The sequence below is a fragment of the Stenella coeruleoalba genome (assembly GCF_951394435.1).
Source record: "Stenella coeruleoalba genome assembly, chromosome: 5".
NCBI classification, from domain to species: Eukaryota; Metazoa; Chordata; class Mammalia; order Artiodactyla; family Delphinidae; genus Stenella; species Stenella coeruleoalba.
Genome location: NC_137150.1, coordinates 138,924,612 through 138,947,029, shown reverse-complemented (window position 1 = coordinate 138,947,029; position 22,418 = coordinate 138,924,612). Strand labels below are relative to the sequence as shown.

The following is a 22,418-nucleotide window of genomic DNA, read 5'->3' as shown; positions in this document are numbered from 1 at the left end:
TATAGATATAAATATACAAATATATTCTATTGATTCTGTTTCTCTGGAAAATCCAAGACTAATTCATATGGTAATGGCAATTACCTCAAAAGGCCAGAATCTTCGAGGAAAGCAGGGAGAAAATGGTCAGGGAGAAACCACATGAAGCAGAAAGGATGCTACCCCAGCTCCCAACCTGTGCTCCATGGGGAATGGGAGAAGAAACAGCCACCACTCAAAAGGACGGCAGTGTCCTCAGGGGAGAGCAGATCTCATTCTGGGAAAGAAGGGAGCTTTCTGAGAAGAGATTGAAGGTTCAGGGGATTTTGAGGATGACAGAATCGATTGCAGAAGATACACTGGAAGGTTTTGAGTGGTAAGGAAGGGATGGGAGACTGAATCCTATTAAGGGATATAAAGAAATTTATGGGGCACAAATAAGGGTTGAAAAAGACCACTTTAAAGGCTTGGCATTCTGATGGAGACTGACCTAAATGAGATGTACATACAGAGTGATGAGATGATTTCTGATGGCCTTTTAGAAGAAAGTGACTAAGCAGCTCTAATTCCATCCTCAGGCAGGGAGGCTGGGGGAGGGAGGTCCCCTTAAATATTTCAATGACACATGAGCCCAAGAGAGGCAGCTCCTCCTGCAGGAATCACTGGCTGTGCCCTTGGAGGGGGCTGTAGGGACTCTGACCAGGCAGACTCTGCTCAGGTCACCAGTGACTAGCTCTTACTACCAAGAAAACAGGAGGTGAAACTCAGGACTTTGGTTACAGACTGGAAGATGATTTGTGGTCAATGTCATGTGAGGAGACCCTGGCCGTACAAACACTCTCCCTGAGAAGATCTTCAGTAACCCATTCCCCATGAATCATGGAAAACCCAGCCCAAGGGCAGGTCCTTTGTAATGTTTCCCACCTTCTCTGCTCTGGGCTCCACCCTGCTCCTCGTTGGAACCTGCTCCTCCCTAGACCACCTCCCTGCTGCCTGAACATCTCTTGGGCTACACTCGAGCCCACTGGTAATGTTCCTTCCTCTTCTAAGGACTTCTCTCCCCTTGGAGACCTCCCTCCCTCACACCGTGAATCAGTACACAATCCACCACATCACTATCTTTGTACAACCTTTCCTGGGCTTCCTTGCTCCACACACCATCTTCTCTACTCATTCATTCAACATTATTAACAGCCTGCCCTCTGAAAACAACTCTTTCTAAATTGCCTAAAGGATGTGTTCTTCTCTGGAAAACATGTATGATGGACTGCTGACCACAGTCCCATCTCTGGGTCATATTTGGGGTCCCAGTCTCGCTATCCTTAGCATTATCTCTTCCTAAATGTGAAAAGTCCTTGAGATGCATTTTTTCCAAATAACTCACTGCTATATGAAAACAACAGCAAAATCTCCCAGACTCCACTCCCTGAAGTCAACTGTCCTCAATCACAAACTTGCTACTTGGTAATGAGGCTAACAGCTCACTTTTCAAAACATTCATTCAAACATTTACACAGTTGATGGTACATTATCTAGTCTCTTACTTCAGCCATCTGTTCTATGTTTTAATCCTTTAAGTAGGTATCAATTACATCTTTATATCATGGCATGTCACATTCAGAGAGACGTTAAGTATTTTTATCTTAGTGATGAAATAAAAGTCAAGGGTACATTGATGCTAACCGAACACATGATCAACTGTAGCCAACGCACTCTCACCACGATCTTCCATTGGTCATTGAAGCCTAGAGTCATGCATTTTCCAGAGAACAGATCTAAATTTTGCATTTTTCAGGTTTCCCTTGTGCCTGCCCACATTGGCCCTGAAAAGATGCATGAGTTTAGAGCCGGTTACACTCATTCATTTTTAGGTCTAGTTATTCCCATAGACCATGGAGAGGACGACTTGCATATCAGTGACAAGGGACACATGCTCATCTATACCCCTGGGCTTCTTCATTCATTCATTTCCTTATAATTATCACAATCAAAGAGCAGCTGCAAGCTCTGCACAATTTCTCAGCGGTTTGCCAATAAAGCAGAAAGACTTAGTCTTCAAATCTGGGTACCGAAGTTATATTCATCAAATCTAAGCTTTTTCAAGTCCTCCTCTTCTCCTCCTCCTCTATCTTCTCTTGTTTGATTGTGAAGTCAATCGATCAATAGGAAAAGGAAAAGGGAGATGAGGCTCCCTGAGGCAGATGCTTTCTGGTGCCCTGAGTACCACCTCCTCGACCCACTGTCCACTGATGTGAGGAGTTAGGGGAGCCCTCAGACTCATCTTGCACTTTGCAGCCCCCTTCCACTCCCGACTCAGGCAGCCACCTTTAGTCGTTCCCGTTTGTGCTGCAGGGTCTTCTCAGAAGCTTGAGAGAAAAGGAGAAGGAAATTAATGTCCCCATCAGTTGGGATGGAGCAGGTGACAGGTGCTGCAGCCTATTGTCTTTCAGGGGGTTCTTTTGGGGGACTCCCGTACCCTTCCTCAAGGAGCCCTCACTGGGTCAACAGCATCCCCGCTGGCTTTATAGATGAGACTGGTGACATCCATGCCTGCACATTGGCTCACCCCTTCCCTGCTTCCCTCTCTCACTCCCTAACTCCCGCCTCGTGGAATCACCTTATTTGGCCTTTGGTAGGGGAGGAGACTCACACTAAAACTCTCCCCCTACCCCATCAATTTTGCTATGTGTGTCGTCAAGAAACTGGGTGAGGAGGTAACTGAATTTAGGAGCCAATTTTGTTAAGTGACAGTTTTGGATCATCTGAAAATTTCCCTAATTCCTCAGAAAGTCCTGGCCTGTACATTGGCTGCAAAATAGCCAGTCTTTGAAGAAACACAAAGTAGACAGACCCAAGAAGCAAAGATGTCTCTCTCTCTCAGACAATATTAGCTCATGTGAGAACCCAAACACAAGTCTACAGGGAGACCATGGCAAGCAGCAGCCAGCCTTAAAACAAGACTTTAACAAACAAATGACTTGAAAATTGGATGTGCACTGTATCTTATTCTTTGTGTCCTAAGGAACCTTGGAAAATCAATGAATGTTTATTGACTGACTCTTCAACTGAAGATAGCAAAATAAAGGTTCTGAAGCAAATTTGGCAGGATACATCTGTAGTCCCAGAAGAGCTATGTCCCAGAGCAAATCAAGGGTTTATCTTAAAAGTCAGATCATCCAGCAGTGGTAAATCTCTCCTCAGTTATTCATTTGTAATGTTTATATAACTCTCACTCACAGTGTTTGCTGACTCACATGACAGAAAAATGTTTTATTAAAGTTTTCCTCTATTTTTTAAACGAACACGAATCATGTCATAACAACAAGTATTTAAATAACAGTCTTTATGTATTAACATATAAAAATATACTTTGGAAAAATCTCTATATTAAAAAATATTTATAAGCTTTAGGCATGAATTTCTATAATTCTAGAGTGTTTTGGTTTGGGGGGTGTTTGGGTGTTTTTGGTTTTGTTTTTTGTTTTGCTTATTTGTTCATTTGCTCATGTGTTTGTTTCCTGGTACATGAAAGGGATGATCTAAAAAAAAAGAGAAAATAAATGTCAGAATTAGGGTACCACTTTGTTACTGATAAGCTTAAAGTTACAAAATATACACTTTTGAATTATGGGATATCAGTGTTAGGATCTGACATAGATTTTCAAAAACTATTTAAATGAGAGAAGTGCATTTGAATATCTTAAGTTTACAGATGACAGAAAAGTCCATTCAGAAGGGGTAGGCACAGAGAAGTTTATGTAAACAGCCAGAAGAAAAGCAGCTGACTTTTAATACGGGCATTTATAGATAAGTAATGCATGTGTGGAAATGGGTTGTAATATTCTGCTCAGTCTGCCATGCAATATACCACAGAAGGGATGGCTCCAACTACAGAAATTTTTTTCTCCCAGTTCTAGAGGCTGTAAATCCAAGATCAAAGTGCCAGGAAATTTGATTCCTGGTGATGTTTCCTCCTGGCTTGCAGAAGGCTGTCGTCTCACTGTGTGCTTGTATGACCTTTCCTCTGTGGGCGTTTGCTCAGAGAGAGAGAGAGCTCTCTGGTGTCTCCGCCTCTTCTTATAAGGACACCAACCCCTTTGGATTAGGGCCCCACCCTTATGACCTTGTTTAACCCTATTACTTCCCAAAGGCCCCACCACCAAATACTATCATATTAGGGTTAGGGGCTTCAGCCCATGAATTTAATGGGAGACACAATTTAGCCCATGAGAGGGGTCATGCCCTTTGATGCAATAATGTCTCTTTTTAGAATCTATACTAAGGGATGATTCTAAAATCATCATTTATGCACATGGAAAAACATGTGCATAAAGATTTTTACTTGCAGGAAAAAAATACAGCACTAACTTAAAATGTGCAAAAACAGTAAGGAGCATAAGGATGACAAAACCACATGAAGAAAAATATTATGTAGCCATTAAACATGGTAACTACAAAGATTGTACAGCAACAGGGAAAGAATTTATAATATAATGACAGGTGATTTTTTAAAAGTGTGAGGAATTGAGTAAATCTAGTTAGGATAGAACTGGGTTTCAGTTTTTTTTTTTTTTTTTTTATTGTTACTGTTGTAGATTGAATTGCTCACCCCAAAATCCAGATGTTGAAGTCCTAACCCCCAGTAACTCAGAACATGACTGCATTTGGAGATGGACAGTTAAAGAGGTAATAAATGTTAAATGAAGTCAAAAGAGTGAACTCTGATCCAACCTGACTGATGTCCTTATAAGAAGAGGAAGAGACACCAGGGATGCATGTTCACAGAGGAAAAACCATGTGAGGACACAGTGAGAAGACAGCCATCGTCCACAAGCCAAGGAGAGAGGATTCAGGAGAAACCAACCCTGCTGACACATTGATCTCAGACTTCCAGCCTCCAGAACTGTGAGAAAATGACTTCTGTTGTTCCAAACCCCCAAGTCGGTGGCCCTTTGTTATGGCAGCCCAAGCTGACTGATCCAGTTACCTTCATGGAACCAAAGGCTTGACTTCCCTAAGATGCTCTGTGTTCAGGTGGGGGCTGGAGTGCAGAAAGGTTCTCCTCTGTGTTCATGTCCCATCCTCAGCTCTCACCCAGCCCTGTGCAGCTGCCTCTCTGAGTTTCCTGAGCTTCTGGGGGCTCTCACTCCCTCCCCTGCAGCCTGCTGTTGGCTGCTCAGTACTTGTCAGGCTGGCAGGAGGATGTGCCCGGCATGTCACCCAGCCCAACATCAGCCTCAGATGGTCCTCTGTGCTTGGGACTTGAGGGTGGAGCTTTTTGGGTATCCCTGAGCCTTCTTCCCATGAAGGTCAAGCTGCTCTGTATCTTCAGGGAGTCCTACACAAGAGCACTCCCTACCCACCTAGTAGCGTGTGTAGGATTCCAGGCCCATGGCTTTCTCTGCCCCTCTCCCAGGTAGAGGGTCTGTCTTCTCCCCTTTCCTCAGCAGCAATGGGTATGTACATGCACCTTGGAGGCTACAGATCCCACTGCCTCTTCTTCCAGAAGCTTAAGGCTTTGAGTGAAGGATCAGGCCTTAGGGTGGGGTTTCCTGACCCTCCCCCCAACTTCTTGCCCACTCTACCCTTGCAATGATACCTAGATTGTCTGCAGGCCTGCATCACCAAGGAGGCTCTTTCCAGCCTCACACCCAATCTACCTGGAGAGTCCCAGGTGGAGCTCCATAGGAGAGAGTCTGGGGGTGAGTGTGAGCTCCATGATGTCTGGGGGTCTCTCTGCTGCCATGCTAGTCCACACTAGGCCTGTAACGACTAGTCAAAATTTTGCTGATTTCTTTGAAACACTCTTATGGCAGAGGTGACTTTCTCTCTGTTCTGATGCAGCACTTGTGTCCTGACTATTCTCAGGGGAGAGACTCTGCCCCCTGGGAATTCAGGCTACTCGATTACCCCTCTGATGGGTTCAAGAAAAGCTATGATTTTGTAGCTTATCTGGCTTCTTCTCATGGACGTCTGGGTGATGTTCTTTCCAGCTTTCTCCATCCTAGGCAGGAGTGGAACCCACATCCAATTTTAAGTGGCACCTTTGCTGCACATAAATGCTGAATTCAGCACTGGCAGAAACACATTTTGCAAAAACACAATGTCAAGCCCAGCACAATAATTACCACGAGGCTCTGATATCACTGATAATTCTCCAGCAGTCAAAAATCTTCCAAGGAATGTGTAAATATCCAGTTAAGAAAAACGACAGATGGGAAGAGACAAAATGAATACCTGAACATACCTAAACAGTTTGGTGGATTCCTCTCTTTTCCCTTTGCCAAACCTCCTTCAGAAGCCACATGTGACTCTGTGGGATGGGGGAAACACAGAGATATTTTAAAGCTAAAAGGACAATCATAAGCAGAGAGTCTAAAGACTCTTACACTTTCAAATGCAATGCCATATGAGTAAAGATTATTTTGCATATGAGTAAAAATTATTTTGCAATGTCTACTTTACTTTTCTGAAATTAAGTTCATAGATAATGTAACTTAACTACATACCTAAATTTCAAAATAAAAAACTCCAACATAATGCCCTGTGTATGATATAAAGGAGGTATACACTAATTATTAGAGAAATGCAAATCAAAACTACAATGAGATACCACCTCACACAGGTCAGAAAGGCCATCATTAAGAAGTCTACAAATAACAAATGCTGGAGAGGTTGTGGAGAAAAGGGAACCCTCCTGCACTGCTAGTGGGAATGTCAATTGGTGCAATCACTATGGAAACCAGTATGGAGGTTCCTCAAAAAGCTAAAAATAGAGTTGCCATATGATCCAGCAATCCCACTCCTGGGCATTTATCCAGACAAAACTATAATTCGAAAAGATACATGCACCCCTATGTTCATAGAATAGCAGCACTATTCACAATAGCCAAAATATGGAAACAACCTAAATGTTCATCAACAGATGAATGGATAAAGAATACGTGGTACTAATAAGAACCTGCTGTTTAAAAAAATAAATTAAATAAAATTTTAAAAAAAGAATATGTGGTACATATATACAATGGAATACTACTCAGCCATAAAGAAAAATGAAATGCCATTTGCAGCAGCATGGATGGACCTAGAGATAATCACACTAAGTGAAGTAAGTCAGAAAGGGAAAGACAAATACCATAGGATATCACTTATCTGTGGAATCTAAAATATGACACAAATGGACCTATCTATGAAACAGAAACAGATGAAGAGAACAGACTTGTGGTTGGGGGGGTTGGTAGGGGAAGGGGTAGGATGGACTGGGAGGTTGGGTCAGCAGATGCCAACTAGTGTATATAGGATGGATAAGCAACAAGGTCCTACTGTAGAGCACAGGGGACTACATTCAACATCTTGTGATAAATCATAATGGAAAAGAATATGAAAAAGAATGCATATATATAGATATAACTGAATCACTTTACTGTACAGCAGAAATTAACACAACATTGTAAATCAACTACCTTTAATAAAATAAATTTTTTAAAAAGTAAAGGAGAGGGCTTCCCTGGTGGCGCAGTGGTTGAGACTCCACCTGCCGATGCAGGGGACACGGATTCGTGCCCCGGTTTGGGAGGATCCCACATGCCGCGGAGCAGCTGGGCCCGTGAGCCATGGCCGCTGAGCCTGCGCATCCGGAGCCTGTGCTCCACAACGGGAGAGGCCACAGCAGTGAGAGGCCCGCGTACCGCAAAAAAAAAAAAAAAAAAAAAAAAAAAGTAAAGGAGATATAAAAGGGAAGTCATTTATAAGACAGCAAAAATAACACCCAGTAGGACAACACCAGAAGACATATGAAGTAGTCAAATCCCTGAATCTACAATAAGAATTACCGGGGACGCAGCAGCTATAAATCCAGATGGATCCCAGTACGCTGTAATAGCAGCTCAGATACTCTAAGTCGCAGTGCCATCGGTGATGCAGTTTTCCAAAATGGCAAACAAGTCTTGAGGAAGCTCCTCCCAAAACCAACTTTAACTTTCCCTTGATTTTCAAGGTAGCTTCATTCATAGAAAATTAGATGTACCTTACACACATGATAAATATACTTTATGATTTTTTTATTGTGAAATATTTATAGTGAAATATAGGCTCAAGTAAACAGAGTTATCACTTATGTAGATGTCCGATGAGACATTTGAAATTTTTCAGGCTTTTCCCAAGTATTGTAGGACATCTAGGAACCCGCCCTCAACTGAAAGTCACCAGGACTGTCAATCGCTAAGAAGTTCAAGCATTGCACCTACACCAGAAGAAGGGCCACACCTTTGACCAAAGATGCCATGACTCAGAGGTCACAGGGCAAGTTGGCTGCAAGCCCAGTCGCTTCTTTGCAGAGTGTTTCCTCTGCATCATGTTTCTGGGGGCTTCTAAGCTCCAAAAAGGGAAAATCTAACTCTGCAACAACCCCCCCCCCAGATTTTTTTAAATCGTGATGATTACCTTAACTGTGCGTCTCTGAGCCTCAGCTTGTGTCCCCTTGGCTGGGAACACTGTGGAACCAGGTGAACCAAGGAGGGGAGAGTGGCCACTAACGTGTGTTTTGGTCAATGGGTCTCGACAGCCTGGAGGTTCTGAAAATTATGTGAACCACAGCCTAAGAGCAAAACCAATTTCCATGTTCCCTTGCTGGTTCTGGAATAAATCGTTCATTCTGCAAACATTTATAGACCACGCGGAATGCACCTGCCCCGATGGCAGCAACGCCAGGGCCATGGGGGAGCAGGTGGATGAGAAGCCCGCCCACCTTCACGGAATTTAATGCGAAAGTAGGCAGTCAGTAATTAATTACACAATTACGTCACTAATGCAATGAAGGAGACGCCTAAAGTGACGTATTAGCAGCATGGAAGCATTAACCCAGCAGGGAGGGAGTCAGAGTTCCATTAGGGAAGCAGAAAGTTCCGAGTGATACAGAGTAAGGGATTAATTATCAGAATTCCACCTCCCACATCACAGGAGATGCCGGGGAAGAAAAGGTCCAGAAGCGGAGGGTTAGATGGTCAGAAAAGAGTCACTAACCAGGGCCTGCGAAGGGAAGCTGAGAAGTCCACCGCAAGCGTGGTCCCTGCAATCAGGCCCCAGTAGAAGAGTGGAGTGTGAAGCAACAGTCAGCAGCCACGCAAACTTGAACCCCGGGAGAAACACGGCCGCCTGCCTTTCTCTCAGCTCACCCACCCCCAGTGACGCAGGCACCCTGCAGAAGCTGGCACCCTTCCCCCAGAGCCACACACACCTGCCAGGACCCAGAGAAGCAAAGGAAAAGGTCACGACAGTGCTGGAGGGGCTGCAGATCCAGCAGGCAGCAGGCCAGCCTCCGCAGGTGTGAGCTCCAAGGGCACGGGGAGCCGCACACCACCCTTCCGCGTGCATTGCCTCTGGCCCTTCACGGGCCTCTTTCTGTGCGGGCAGCTCCCACCCGGAACCACAGCAGGAAGAGTGGCTAACTGACAGAGTACAGAAGCATCCAGAAGGCTTCAGCAAGGAGAATCTGAAGAATCAGCCAGAGTCGGACAAAGTGAAGGGAGGAGGAGGGAGTGATCCAGGCAGGACCACAGACGCCAGGGGAACCTTCCGCGCTTCGGAGACCACAGTGGGATTTGTAGAGAGTGGCGTCTGGCCAGGGAGGGTTGGGGATACACCCAGCTGATCCCTGGAGGCCTTGGCAGGATTTTAGATTTCGTCCTAAGAGTGGTGGAGGTGCGGGGGAGATGTTGCCCTGCACAGGCAGAGCAGCAGCCTAGAAGTCCGAAAGGCCTGGGGTCAGAAGGTGTACGTGTTGCTCTGTGACCACAGCTTATGAGCTCACTTTGTTCATTGGAACCGCACAGGACTGAGCGAGGATTAAGGGAAATAACCCATGAAACTGTGAGCGTGCGTGAGGCAGGTGGGCACACTTCTGCAAAGGGCCACATAGTGACTGTCTCAGGCTTTGTGGGCCAAATGGTCTCAATGGTTCAACGCTGCCATCAGGCCTGAAAGTAACCACAGAAAACATGTACATATCGACTGGGTTCCGAAAAAATCTTACTTGCGGACACTGATGTTTGAATTTAACATAATTTTCACGTGTCATGAAATATTATTCTTCTTTCAAGTTTCTTCAACCACTTAAAAATGTAAAAACCGTTCTGAGTTCACGGGCCTTATAAAACTAAGCAACAGCTGAGTTTGACTCATGGGCTAGAGTTTGTTGGCCCCTGTGGTAGACACAAAACTAGTGTCTCTCCCCTTAACTTTGCTCTTTACACACACATGCACACACACTCATATATATACTACCATATACACCCACACATACATACACATCACACAAACACATGCACAAACACACACACATGCATGCATGTACACCACAGATCTGTGAAGAGGCTGCTGCCATGATGTAAGCCTTCGTGCTGACTGCATTTCCTTTAATTCAGTCCCATTTGTACATTCTGAGGAAAACAAACAAAACTAGATCAACTGGAATTTTTAAAATTGGTTTTTGATTTAGACAATAATGTGCTATGATTTGAACGACCACAGACTTTATTAGCCATGAAATTGAAGCAGTTATTACCAAGAGTTCCCAAATTAAGTTACTCTGTGAAACATCCCACATTCTTAAGGTTTCTGTAGAGAGATGTCATCAATACATTCTGTACTACATTTTCCCCATAGACTTTACTGGAATTTTATAAAATTTCTGCTTTGTCAACACAGTATGATTATGAGGCCAAGCATGAACCTCTCATTCTGAAGCCATTGGTTGAGCAATGATTCTCACAAATCTTCCCACCAGCCCGCAGGGTTCTGAATCTCAATGTAGTTTTAGAAATAACGTCTCACTCAACAAAAGAAGGAAGACAGTTGTGGGGTTGTTTCGGCTCAAGACCCAGCCTGCTACCGCAAACTCTGCATTTTCCAGGCTGAGAAACCAGGGCACCTGCTTCATAAATGTTGGAGAGTGAGTCTCATCCGAGGCTGTGGCCTGTGGCATGATTTACAGGCTGTGCAGGGTGAGAATTAAATATTTACCATCTGCAGGGGAACGCAGCTCCCTCCAAATGCTGCAGGGATGAGGGAGGACTGCACACACTCAGAGCAGGGCAGCCTCGGGCCTAAGAACTGGGCCATGTCAGGTGAAGACAGGGCAGGGCGTGTATGTGTGCATGTGTGTCTGTGTGTGAACATCTCCACGAGGGTAAGCACCAGAAGGGACTTCAGGGGTCCACAATTCAATCCCTTTGTTCTACTGATGTGTCACCAAAGACATGACCTACTCAAGTTCAACGTAGCCAAGTTCCTTTCCCCCCATGTGTGTCCTCTTTTGGTAAATGGATTCATCCCAAGGAGAGGAAAAAGCAGAACCCTACAAAGCAAAACATCTTTCCCCGTGATGTCACGAGCACAAGGCATGTCTCCATGCCTTGATTTGTTTCCTAAATGTTGCCAAACCCTCCTGGCTGGGTGTCTTCTCCCTGCCTCTCCCATCCATTGGCCGCCCTTGCCCTTCTCCATCCCATGTGGATGCCGTCCGTGGGCTCCCTGGACCCCTGGCTCTGGATGGGCTTGGTGAGCAGAAGAGTGGGGAGGTGGCCTCTTTGTTACCTGACTCCCTCCCTGCCAGCTTTCCAGAGCTTGGCTGTGTCCCTCTACCTGTGGCCCAGCAGCCGTCAGAGACCCTCTCCATACGGGGCTGGCCACCTCTCCTAGCCTGTCAGCTCTATGGATGGTGACAGCTTCTCAGACATACACATCCTTCACAGGCCTGCTGAACCGCCATCCATCCCATCCTACGTGCCCTTGAACCCTCCCTCCTGTCTTGCCGCTCACCTAGTCCTCTCGTCTCTGAACTCCATGTTCTCAACTGTTCCACAGAGAGGATTTTCCTCCCTCTTTGCACAGGACACGTGTTCTTCCCCAAGGGCATCATACTCACTTAAATGGCAGGCCCAGATGCTGACACAGCATCTCCTGTATCCTCGGCAGCCTCCATTCACCTTGAGGTCATCACCGCCTAGGAACTGGCAACGCAGCTTTAATGCCCCTAATTGTTTTCCAAGAACAGGGCCACATAGAGCAAAGGAAGTGCTTTTATTGGACCTCTCCAATTATCTTCAATGTGTTTACATTACGACTTGAGTCCTACTCGTAAGTAAATGATGAAAGATCCTTGACTCCATAGGGCAGGCTTGGAATCTGACAGCATAACCAGGGTCAAAGACCCTTGGAAGCATGGGCAGGTGTGGTCTCCCTGGGTAGCATTTTATGACTCAAGGCTTTGAGGAACATTTGTTTAAATATATCTGGGCCTTCATCAGCCATTTATTAGCAGAGAGCCGTATCTATCTTTCGGAGAAACACTCTTGGCCATGATGTTTTGACTCCTTTCACCCCTTCCCCTTGAGCCTGCTTCAGCTCTCTGCACTGCAGGAGTGAGAGATAAATCTACCACATCAGCAAAATCCCATTATCAGTTGAGAGCTGCCCTGGGGTTTGCAGGATTCCTAAATAGAAACTGGAAAGTACACAGACATAACACTGAGAGAAAACATGGATTGCGTGTTTGTGTAAAAAAGCCCACCCTTGACACATCTAGGTCATTTCCAAGTAGCTAGCTCTAGGTCAGCACTGTCCAGAAAAAACTTTCTGCAACAATGAAGGCTGTAATCTGCGTGTCCAATACAGTAGCCACTAGCCAGATGTGGTATTGGGCACTTGACATGCGGCTAGTAGGATTGAGGAAATAAATCTTATATTTTACTTAATTTCAAATAATTTAAATGCAAATAGCCACATATGTCTATGGTATTGGACAGAGAAACTCTAGATAGTTTTGTTTATAAAATATCCATACCTCTTGCAAAATAAAAACTAGCCAGGGGTCCCTTTGAGAAAACTTACTCATAGAACAAGCTACTATAAGAAAGAACCTGTTTACTTGTGACACAGGAAACCTTCCCGAGCCTGATAAATGAAAAAATATTATAGACTGATTCACCAAGCACATAACAAATTGAAGAAATTTCTGTGAAGATCATTCGGCATTGTTCTCCAGAGTCTAAAACTTGAAATTCAACTATATTCTACATGCAACCCCCCACCGACTTCTAAAATAACCACAAGAATATGATTCTTATAGCAGGCAGATGGCAAATATTCATTATACTTCAATATACTGTGTTTCCCAGTATTGACTTGTTTGAGGTCAATATTTACTCAGTGCCTCCAGAATGCTAGGTTCTGTAAAGGTTACAAAAAGTGTAAATGACATGACATTTGTTTTGTCTCGGGATCCGTGTTCTGTGGCAATTTGGAGAGAGTAAACTATGAAGAAAAGAATATGGAATTCACTCACTGAACAGCTCTGCTTAACAGGAGACCAGAAGGTCTCCTGAACCTTCTGGGCTTTATCCTTGACTTGTACCCATTCAAGGATGGTGGCAGGAGACAGGATCACATTGACAGGGAGTAAAGAAGTTATTATAATAAACAAGAGTCTCACTTTTAAGCAGTTGAATTGTCAACTTTTCTCATAAAAAGGACTCTTTGGAAAGTATCAACTGAAAAAAAATGCACAACATGGGAGTTGTGAGTTAAGTTTTATTTGGGGTAAAATGAGGACTATAGCCCGGGAGACAGCATCTCAGAGAGCTCTGAGAAACTGTTCCAAAGAGGTAGGGGAGAAGGTCAGTTTATATGTGGCTTTGGTGAAGGGGGAGTCCATGCCATCAAGTACATATTTTTTGCAGAAGGTTCTGCTAGTCTCGTGAAGGTTACTTCTAGTCACGAGGAGCAGACGTCACCATGAAGGATTTTAGCGCTTTTCTAGATATGCGGAGATACAAGAATTAGGCTCATAAAAATCATCTCCTGAAAATAACTATCTGAAGGCCTGTTCTGCCAGTTTTTTCTAGAGCACAGAGTGCCTCATTCCTGAACTCCTTTCAGAAGGTGTTGAAGGTCAGCAGCTGCAGTGGCTCATAAATTAATCCTTGTAAATCTAGATGGCAAGTGCCGATTTGTAGGTGACAAAAGTGACACAGCTATATTCATGGTGTTTCGAAATTTTGCATTTTAGTTCTACTCTAAAGAAAATAGTGACCAATTCCCTCACATTAGGGACACAGTCTTAGAAGAGGTGATCTTTTTCTTAGGATCCTGTAAGTAGCGGGCATATACAAAATATTTGACAACCTATAAAACAGGAACACCACCCAATCAGAGTGGGTAGTGTAGGGGCACCGACCAATCAGAACAGTACAGAACAGCACACAGCCCCACGTTGTACCAGCAAACACCCCTTGAGTTAGTTGTCAATTCATAGGAGGGGGTCCAAGGTAGAGACCAAATGTGATTTATGATGAAGAAATACTTTAAAAATCATGATAGTATGCAGGTACACCTTGTTTTATTACTCTTTGCTTTACTGTGCTATGTAGATATTGCATTATTTACAAATTGAAGGTTTGTGACAACCCAGCGCAAGTCTATCGGCGCCATTTTTCCAAAAGCATTTGCTCACTTCACGTCTCTGAGTCCATTTTGGTAATTCTTGCAATATTTCAAACTTTTTCATTATTATTATACTCGTTATGGTTGTGGATGAAAAACGCTGCCTGCCATATCGGCAAACAAAGGGTGATGCAGCCGTCAAGACCTCAGCCACTGCAGCCCCCCCCCAGGCGGTGCCCCGGAGGGGACTCAGGATGGGAAAGAAGAGGATGCTGGCCCCAGAGAGCTGAGGTGCACATCGAAGGAATGATTGCAATGAGCCCAGGCTCTTGCATCTTCCCATGCATAGAAAAGCACTAAATTCCTCAGCTTGAGGTGTCTGGTTTTCTTTAATTAACAGTAACTTTTTGATGTTCCAACTACCTGCTCTTTGCTGCAAAACTGCTATATATCCTGGCTCCCCCCCTGCCCTCTTTGGAGTGGTCCCTCAGAGTCCACTGAGAGGCTGCCTTCCAGGCTTGAAGTCCTCAGAAAATCTGCCAGGTAAAACATAATTCTCAACTTTTAGGCTGTGCAGCTTTTTTCAATCGACATGGTGACCTGTGATCAGTGATCTTTGATGTGGCTCTTGCAAAAGGATTGCAACTCACTGAACTCTCAGATGACGGGGAGCATTTTTTAGCAAGAAAATATTTTTTAATTAAGGTCTGTGCGTTGTCTTTTAGACGTAGTGCTAGGGCACATTTAATAGACTACTGTATAGTGTAAATGTCACTTTCACATGCACTGGGAAACCAAAACATTCCTGTTACTTGCTTTATTACTGTGTTCTGGAACCGAACCTGCAACATCTCCAAGGTCTGCCTGTATAACTTCTCTACCACTGGATTAGCACGCAGCGGTGTGGAGTGATAAGAAACATCATCACGATGAATGTGTGTCTTTTACCAGGTAACTTCAAGGAATTCACCACAATCTTAACACTTTTAAAATTTGAATTCCATAAAGACACAGACCTACTAGAGAATGGACTTGAGGACATGGGGAGGGGGAAGGGTAAGCTGGGATGAAGTGAGAGAATGGCATGGACATATATACACTACCAAATGTAAAATAGATAGCTAGTGGGAAGCAGTCGCATAGCACAGGGAGACCAGATCTGTGCTTTGTGACCACCTAGAGGGGTGGGATAGGGAGGGTGGGAGGGAGATGCAAGAGGGAGGAGATATGAGGATATATGTATAACTGATTCACTTTGTTACAAAGCAGAAACTAACACACCATTGTAAAGCAATTATACTCCAATAAAAATGTTAAAAAAAAATTTGAATTCCACTTCAGCAATAGCATGGTTGGGCCTTGGGGCCCAGAGCAGTTGCTAATTACTGACCATCATAGCAATCTGTTCCAACCAGTGCAGAGCACAGCCAAATACTAGCCTCTACGTTAAATATGAAGTGATGGGGTGGACAGCGAAATACACTGAAAATCTCTACATGAAAAAAGAAAAAAAAATTTTATAGAGGTCTCTGTTTTGTTTCTTGGAAAATTCTTGGTTCCTAAGCTCTATGATTCTTTAAACTACCCCCTGAATAGTAAAGAGTTAAGAAAAGCAATACAAGTTTTTTGGTGTTTTCCTTTTTATTTATGAAAGAACATATTTCCCATTTCCAGTTTTTTCATGGCTGGAGTATGTCCCCCACAAAACATAATCCACATCTAACTCATCCGAGGACAAGAGAACAAGACTGATGAGGGAGCAGATAAAAATGAATGTCTTCATGTCAATATTCAATAATGAGATATTTCTCAAGGTGCACATTAGCTTTAGAATTTAAAATGACTTATAACCTATAAGTCCTGATTTTCTGGGCAATTTTTATTTTTTGCCACGCCATGCGGCTTGCAGGATCTTAGTTCCCCGACCAGGGATCGAACCCGGGCTATGGCAGTGAAAGCGCCAAGTCCTAACCACTGGACCACCAGGGAGCCCCCCATTCTGGGCAATTTTCGATGTCTGATTGATCCTAATTTTTATCCTCTTTTTTTCACAGATAATATGCAATAATACCCACATAGTAAACATACATAAATATCACTTCATAGGATTTCAGATAATAAAAACTTCTTAAATGTCATGGTGGGATGGAGACTTATCTACCATTTGTTGGGTCAGCAAGCAGGAGTGTTGAGTGATGAGAAGCACGATCATGATGAATTTGCAGCTTTTACTTAGTAACTATGGAATTCACTGAAATCTCAAAACATTTTAAAAGTCAAATTCCACTTTAGAAGCTGGGAAAATGGATTCCTTCCGTCCCTATAAAATATCCATTCCGATGATGCCAGCATCGCTTCTTCTAGGTCATGTTGGCAAAGCTGGAGCCCAGCCATAGGATGATGGAGAGCAATGGCAACACCATTGTGAGCAATGATGACATCATCATGAGCAGGGATGACATCATCATGAGCACTGACGATATCGTCGCGATGTAGGTCATCAGCCAAGTGCCATGTGGAGCCAAAGGGATGCTGTACTATACCAAAGTCACATTCCTGACCTTCTTAGGACTGGCCACGTTAAAGGAAACCTGTGGGCGACTTGCTGGGCCCAGCTGGTGCTGGTCAGATCCCTGGAGACAGAGAGAAAAGGGTAGATTGAGTTGGTTGAGATCATCATAACGGCACACTTGAGAAGGAAGCTCAACTCGTCAGCTAAGATAAAACGAGGGTGCAGAGAGGAGCACAAACGTTAACACAGGTCCTTCCTCTATGATTTTCAATAACACACACTGCAGATGTTTCCCAAGTACAGGGCCTGAAGAGCGATCCAATTCAAAGAATCCAGTGTTTATATGAAGGCAAATTACAGCAAAGATTCACTGTTTTGTTTTTCAATATTCCTATGGAAATTCTCACCATTGTGTGAAAATGTAAAATATTTCTAACCTTCTTTAAATAGCACACTTTCTTTCTAAAGGAAAGGAGCAAAACTGAAGAACTGACTCCGTGTCAATCACCCACCTGTCTCCTCGGACAGTGTTCCTGGCTCTTACATTCTGAAATGTACTACCAAGCAGACCACTCACTCCTCTGAGGGGCCAATGCCTGTGGAAGAGTGTTGCCCTATTAAAATACATGCAGTGGACTTCCCTGGTGGCACAGTGCCAGTGCAAGGGGACACAGGTTCGAGCCCTGGTCCGGGAAGATCCCACATGCCCCGGAGCAACTAAGCCCGTGTGCCACAACTATTGAATCCCGTGCACCTAGAGCCTGTGCTCCACAACAAGAGAAGCCACCGCAGTGAGAAGCCCACACACCACAACAAAGAGTAGCCCCTGCTCACCTCAACTAGAGAAAGCCTTGTGTGCAGCAACAAAGACCCAATGCAGCCAAAACGAAATTAATTAATTAATTAAAAGTCATCAGTCCTTTACATAAAAAATAAATAAATAATTAAAATAAAATATAATACATGCAGCGTATTTTCCTGCCACCCTGAGAATGCTGACTCAGACTCCAGGGCACCCGAGCTGCATTTAACATCTTAAATAATGTAACTGGGCACCATAAATAATTTACATCACAATGGAACGTCAGCAAGTCTGGGGGGTGGAATCACGCTGACTCGTGGTTTTAATTCATTGACCCCCCATCACACAAGGATGCAGCCCCACAGGTCTGATGGGGTTACATCGCACCATAAAGGCGGTGCTTCTGCTGTGATGATGCCTGGAATTTTTGCTGTCGTTTGCCTTTTGTCCCCATGACATGGTTGTACCAACCGTTGTTGTTTTCTAAGTTTATCAAGAGTTTATTTCTGTTGACCTCCATGGGGAAAAGATTAGCAGGGGAGACATCATCCAGGTTTCAAGTTATTCATAACCTCACCCCCCAAAACTGAAAGAGTCAGGAGGAAAGACACAGAATTGCCTGAAATAACCAGAAAAATGGACTGACAGCGAGTCAAGGAGAGGAAAGGGTGGATCGTTTGATTGAAATATTCATCATGATGCAAAATATTTGCAAACCCTATGACTTCCTATCAAAATAAAAGGTGCATCCCTTTCTCATTAACTGTAATTTTCAGAAAGAATTTCTGATTTTATTTATCAGTTTTGTGCCAGTGTGTTTCGTGGGCAGTTACACCTGCGTTATCTGTACTTCACCAACAGAAATTCTTGTCTGGAAAATAATGTCGGTGTTATATAATCCTAACTGGAGATGCAGCCCGGATAGACATAATCAGTGTAGAAAAGCGCCATGTTTTGGTTTATGTCAGTTTGTAAAATCAGTCTCTTTTTTTACCTTCTGAGCCTTCTTAAAATTTAGTGCATGCTCTGGGGTCTCTACAGCCCCAAACCCTCTTTCTATCCTTCATATATATTGAATGCGATGTGCCTTAGACCCACCTAAAACATGGGAGATTTAAAAAGCGTTCCTCAGCTATGGTGCCACGTGGTTATGGAATATTCTGGTGCTGAGACGCTTCCATTTGATCTTCATCACAGCCCCACCACAAGCATCTCAGATCCTCCATGCTCTGTGGCAAGGGCCATGCAGTGGGTTTGTGAACACGAATGATTCCAAATGCACAGATGTAAGCAAACCCCCAAAACTCAGAATGACTTTCCCTTAGAAACAATGCAATACGTGTCTGTTTTCACGCTGAGCCACAAAACAATTTCCTTAAAGCAGATTGCCTGGGGAACAAGGTAAAAATGCCCTTTCTTCGGTCGTATCTTCCAGAGATTCTGATCCAGAAATTCTGGAACAGACTCAGGAGTGTGCACTTTAACAAGCCCTCCCCCCGCCCCCAAAGGGCTTCTCTGTACTGAGGACCACGGCTCGATGAGCAGGTACCCAGATAAGTGTGTCTCCAGGTGCTGGCTGCACCCCCACGCTCAGTGAGCATTCTTTGGTACCCAGGATACAGGAAACACTTCCCGCATTTCTGCCCATTGGTTATAGGAATGAGGATTCTCCATCTCAGCCTCTGGTAAAGAGCCCCAAGTTCACGGGGCACCCTGGCAAGGCAGCGGGCTGAGAGGTAGGGATGAGCATGGGAGGTGCTCCAGGCGGCTAGCGGGGGCGTCTTCCCACGGTTTACAAGCCAGCAACTCCCAACGGACCTGGCCTACATCAGCCATGGCCCCCTGTGGCCTCTGACCACAGTGGCTGGCCTTCTATGGAGCCAACCTCCAGCCCACAGCCTGTCCCCGATGACACTGTCCCTGATGACACTGTCCCTGAGCTGAGCCCTCACCACTTCTGACGTTTTCAAGGACGGTCAGCACTGAAAGCGTCGGGAGACAACTGGAGATCTGAGAAAAGAGGTTCGCCACGACATCCGTGCTGCCCTTCCCCACAGCAGAGCGGGCCTCTGGCGTTCCAGACCTTAACGGGAAGGATGTTGGAGGAGCGAGAGGCGTGGGGGGCTGGTGTCGTGGCGACGGGGTTTCACCCCTTCCTAAAGCATTAAGAATCCAGGCTCCTGTTCTAGTAACTGTTGAGCATAGGATGTAATTTAAATCGTACTTGGCGATGCATGATGAAGACGCAGCGTGTACAGGCTCTCTGCAGCCTGCAGATGTAGACACAGGTGGTGGAACTCTGGGTGGGAGTGACCCCGAAAACCGCCCTCTCCTCAGCAACTGTGCGCAGCTCTGAGCAGACACGGCCACAGACTCCAGGGCCTTCTCTCCTTGTAAGGGAGTCCACATGATGTCAGCAAGTGTACAGGCACCATCAACCCCGGGGAGGGGTCCAGTACAGCCCCTGCCCAGTGTGGTTACCATGAATGCCTTGGGACTCTGAGCAAATCATAAGTACTGGATGGGGTGAAATGACAAAGTAGGCAAGTCCATCTTTGGCAAAGCCGCACTCTTCCCTCCTGCAAGCCCCACTGCCATCTTACTATAAGGCAGCCAATAACACTTCAATCTAGCCACGTGTCAGAGCCCCCTCAGCTGGCTCTAAAAGGCAGAGATGCCCAGGCTGCCTCCCCAGCTCTACTGAGACAGGAAGTCTGCAGGTGGGGGCCGAGAGCTTGGACATCCCAAAGGCCACAGCGTGAGTCCCCTAAGCACCCCAGGCCCTTCGGGTTTCCCCTTTCTTGGATCATGTTTGAACGAGAGAGCCTTGAAGAAAACCCAAAGTGACCAAGATTCCAAAGGAGCCAAATGGCCGTTTGACCTGGAATCATGTATCTTTCTTCAGGGATTCAAAACAAAATGTTGCATCCTCGTCTATGTTTGTCAAATAATATTTTTTGTCATGATTTCACTGTGGTGATCAGTCCGTAGGCATACGGGCTCCTGGTGTCGCCCTGTTGGTGACAGCACAATGCTGGGCTTTGAGAACCTGCTCCACTGGAAGGAATTACTGTGTAAGGAATGCCCAGAATGAATGCTGTGCCAGACTGTGTGTAGCCAATGGCCGTCCACTACGTACGACCTCCTGCGATGCAGAGGGCAAATAAGACACCAGCTGAGCAGAAGAGGAGACAGCGTGGAGAGAACACGCACACGCGGACTTGTGAGTTGTTGTACTTGCCAAAGCCAAGATGGCGCTGCTCTGAGTGAGACCTGTTGACCCAGAGCACGAGCCTTAGCTGCTGTCATGCACACCCTGTCTCCGCCCACAGGACTTGCATCTGACCCAACCAGCTCCACAGTGATGGAGCCTGGGCTGCGCTTTTGCTGCAGGTTGACTCACAGCTTGAGTTCTCTCGGTTTAACTGACAGGTTTTTCGGGACCTGAGCCTAGCGCAGATTTTCTGCAAAACTGTGTCATCTGTAGTCAACCACCCTGAGCTCTAACAAGCCAGCTTCTCAGGCAGGAGTCTCGCTGGGCACCTGCTCTGGGCCCCTGAGGCCCACGTGGGTGGCCACACCCCACAGCAGCAAGGACGGCAAAGTGGACAAAATGAGTCACACGGAGACAAGTGGAGAGGAAGGCAGGATGAAAGGACAAAGGACGGGGCTCTGAAGAGCTCTCCTGTCCTGGGCCCTCCAGGGAGCAAAGCTCATTGCGCATGGAGAAAGTTTATGAGGAAAGAAAGCACAGATTGCACTGTCCTTGCTCTGTGGCCTAAGGGGTTCCGAGGAAATTCCGCATGAGCCTGCGCAGCAGGGGGCGTGGCCACACAGACCAGGCTGGGCTGCAGGCCCGGCCTTGGCAAGTTCTAAAGGAACCTCTGGCTAAGGGTCGCCTGGACCTGCTTCTACAAGCTATGGCTTGACCACCTGGTGGCTCTTCAGTGGCCAGATGATGACATGCAGGACTACGTCCTCTTTGGAATAAGGACACAGAAGAGACCTACTGAAGGCCCAGCCCTTTCCTCTACTGACCATCTTGTTCCCTCCCTCCTTTTTTTTTTAATTGAAGTACAGTTGATTTACAGTGTCATGTTAGTTTCAGGTGTATAGCAAAGCGATTCAGTTACATATATTGGGTTGGCCAAAAAGTTCGTTCGGGCTCTTCCATAACATGTTGCAGAAAACCCAAATGAACTTTTTGGCCAGCCCCAATGTATATATATTCAGATTCTTTTCCCTCATAGGTTATTACAAAATATTGAGTAGAGTTCCCTGTGCTATACAGTAGGACCTTGTTGTTTATCTATTGTATATATAGTCGTGTGTATCTGTTAATCCCAAACTCCTAATTTGTCTCTCCTCCCCCTTTCCCCTTTGGGAACCGTAATTTTGTTTTCTGTGTCTGTGGGTCTATTTCTGTTTTGTAAATAAGTTCTTTTGTATCATTTTTTTAGATTCCACGCAGAAGTGATATTATATGATATTTGTCTGCTCCCTCCTCCTTTAAGTGCCTCACGGGAAGCATAGCTCACAGTACATCTCACGTTAAGGTTCTTCAAATGGGCATCCAGGACACAGTGCCTGGGCCCACACCGGCAAGGCACCCTTTGCTTAATGACCAAAGACAGGCCTCTTCATAAATGTGCTTGTCCAAGTTCCCTCGCTTAGAAAAATCCAGCT

At 45.2% G+C, this 22,418-nt stretch overlaps 1 protein-coding gene across 1 annotated transcript in view; it reads right to left on the bottom strand.

Moving 5' to 3' along the window:
* Positions 1–16,283: 16,283 nt before the first annotated feature.
* The window catches only part of IGSF5 (immunoglobulin superfamily member 5), a 43,082-nt gene continuing 36,947 nt past the window's right edge, over positions 16,284–22,418 (bottom strand). The window contains exon 8 of the mRNA XM_079922762.1: positions 16,284–17,051. Within this exon, the coding sequence (XP_079778888.1) occupies positions 16,956–17,051 (96 nt within the window). The 3' untranslated portion in view covers positions 16,284–16,955. The remainder of the gene's footprint in view (positions 17,052–22,418) is intronic.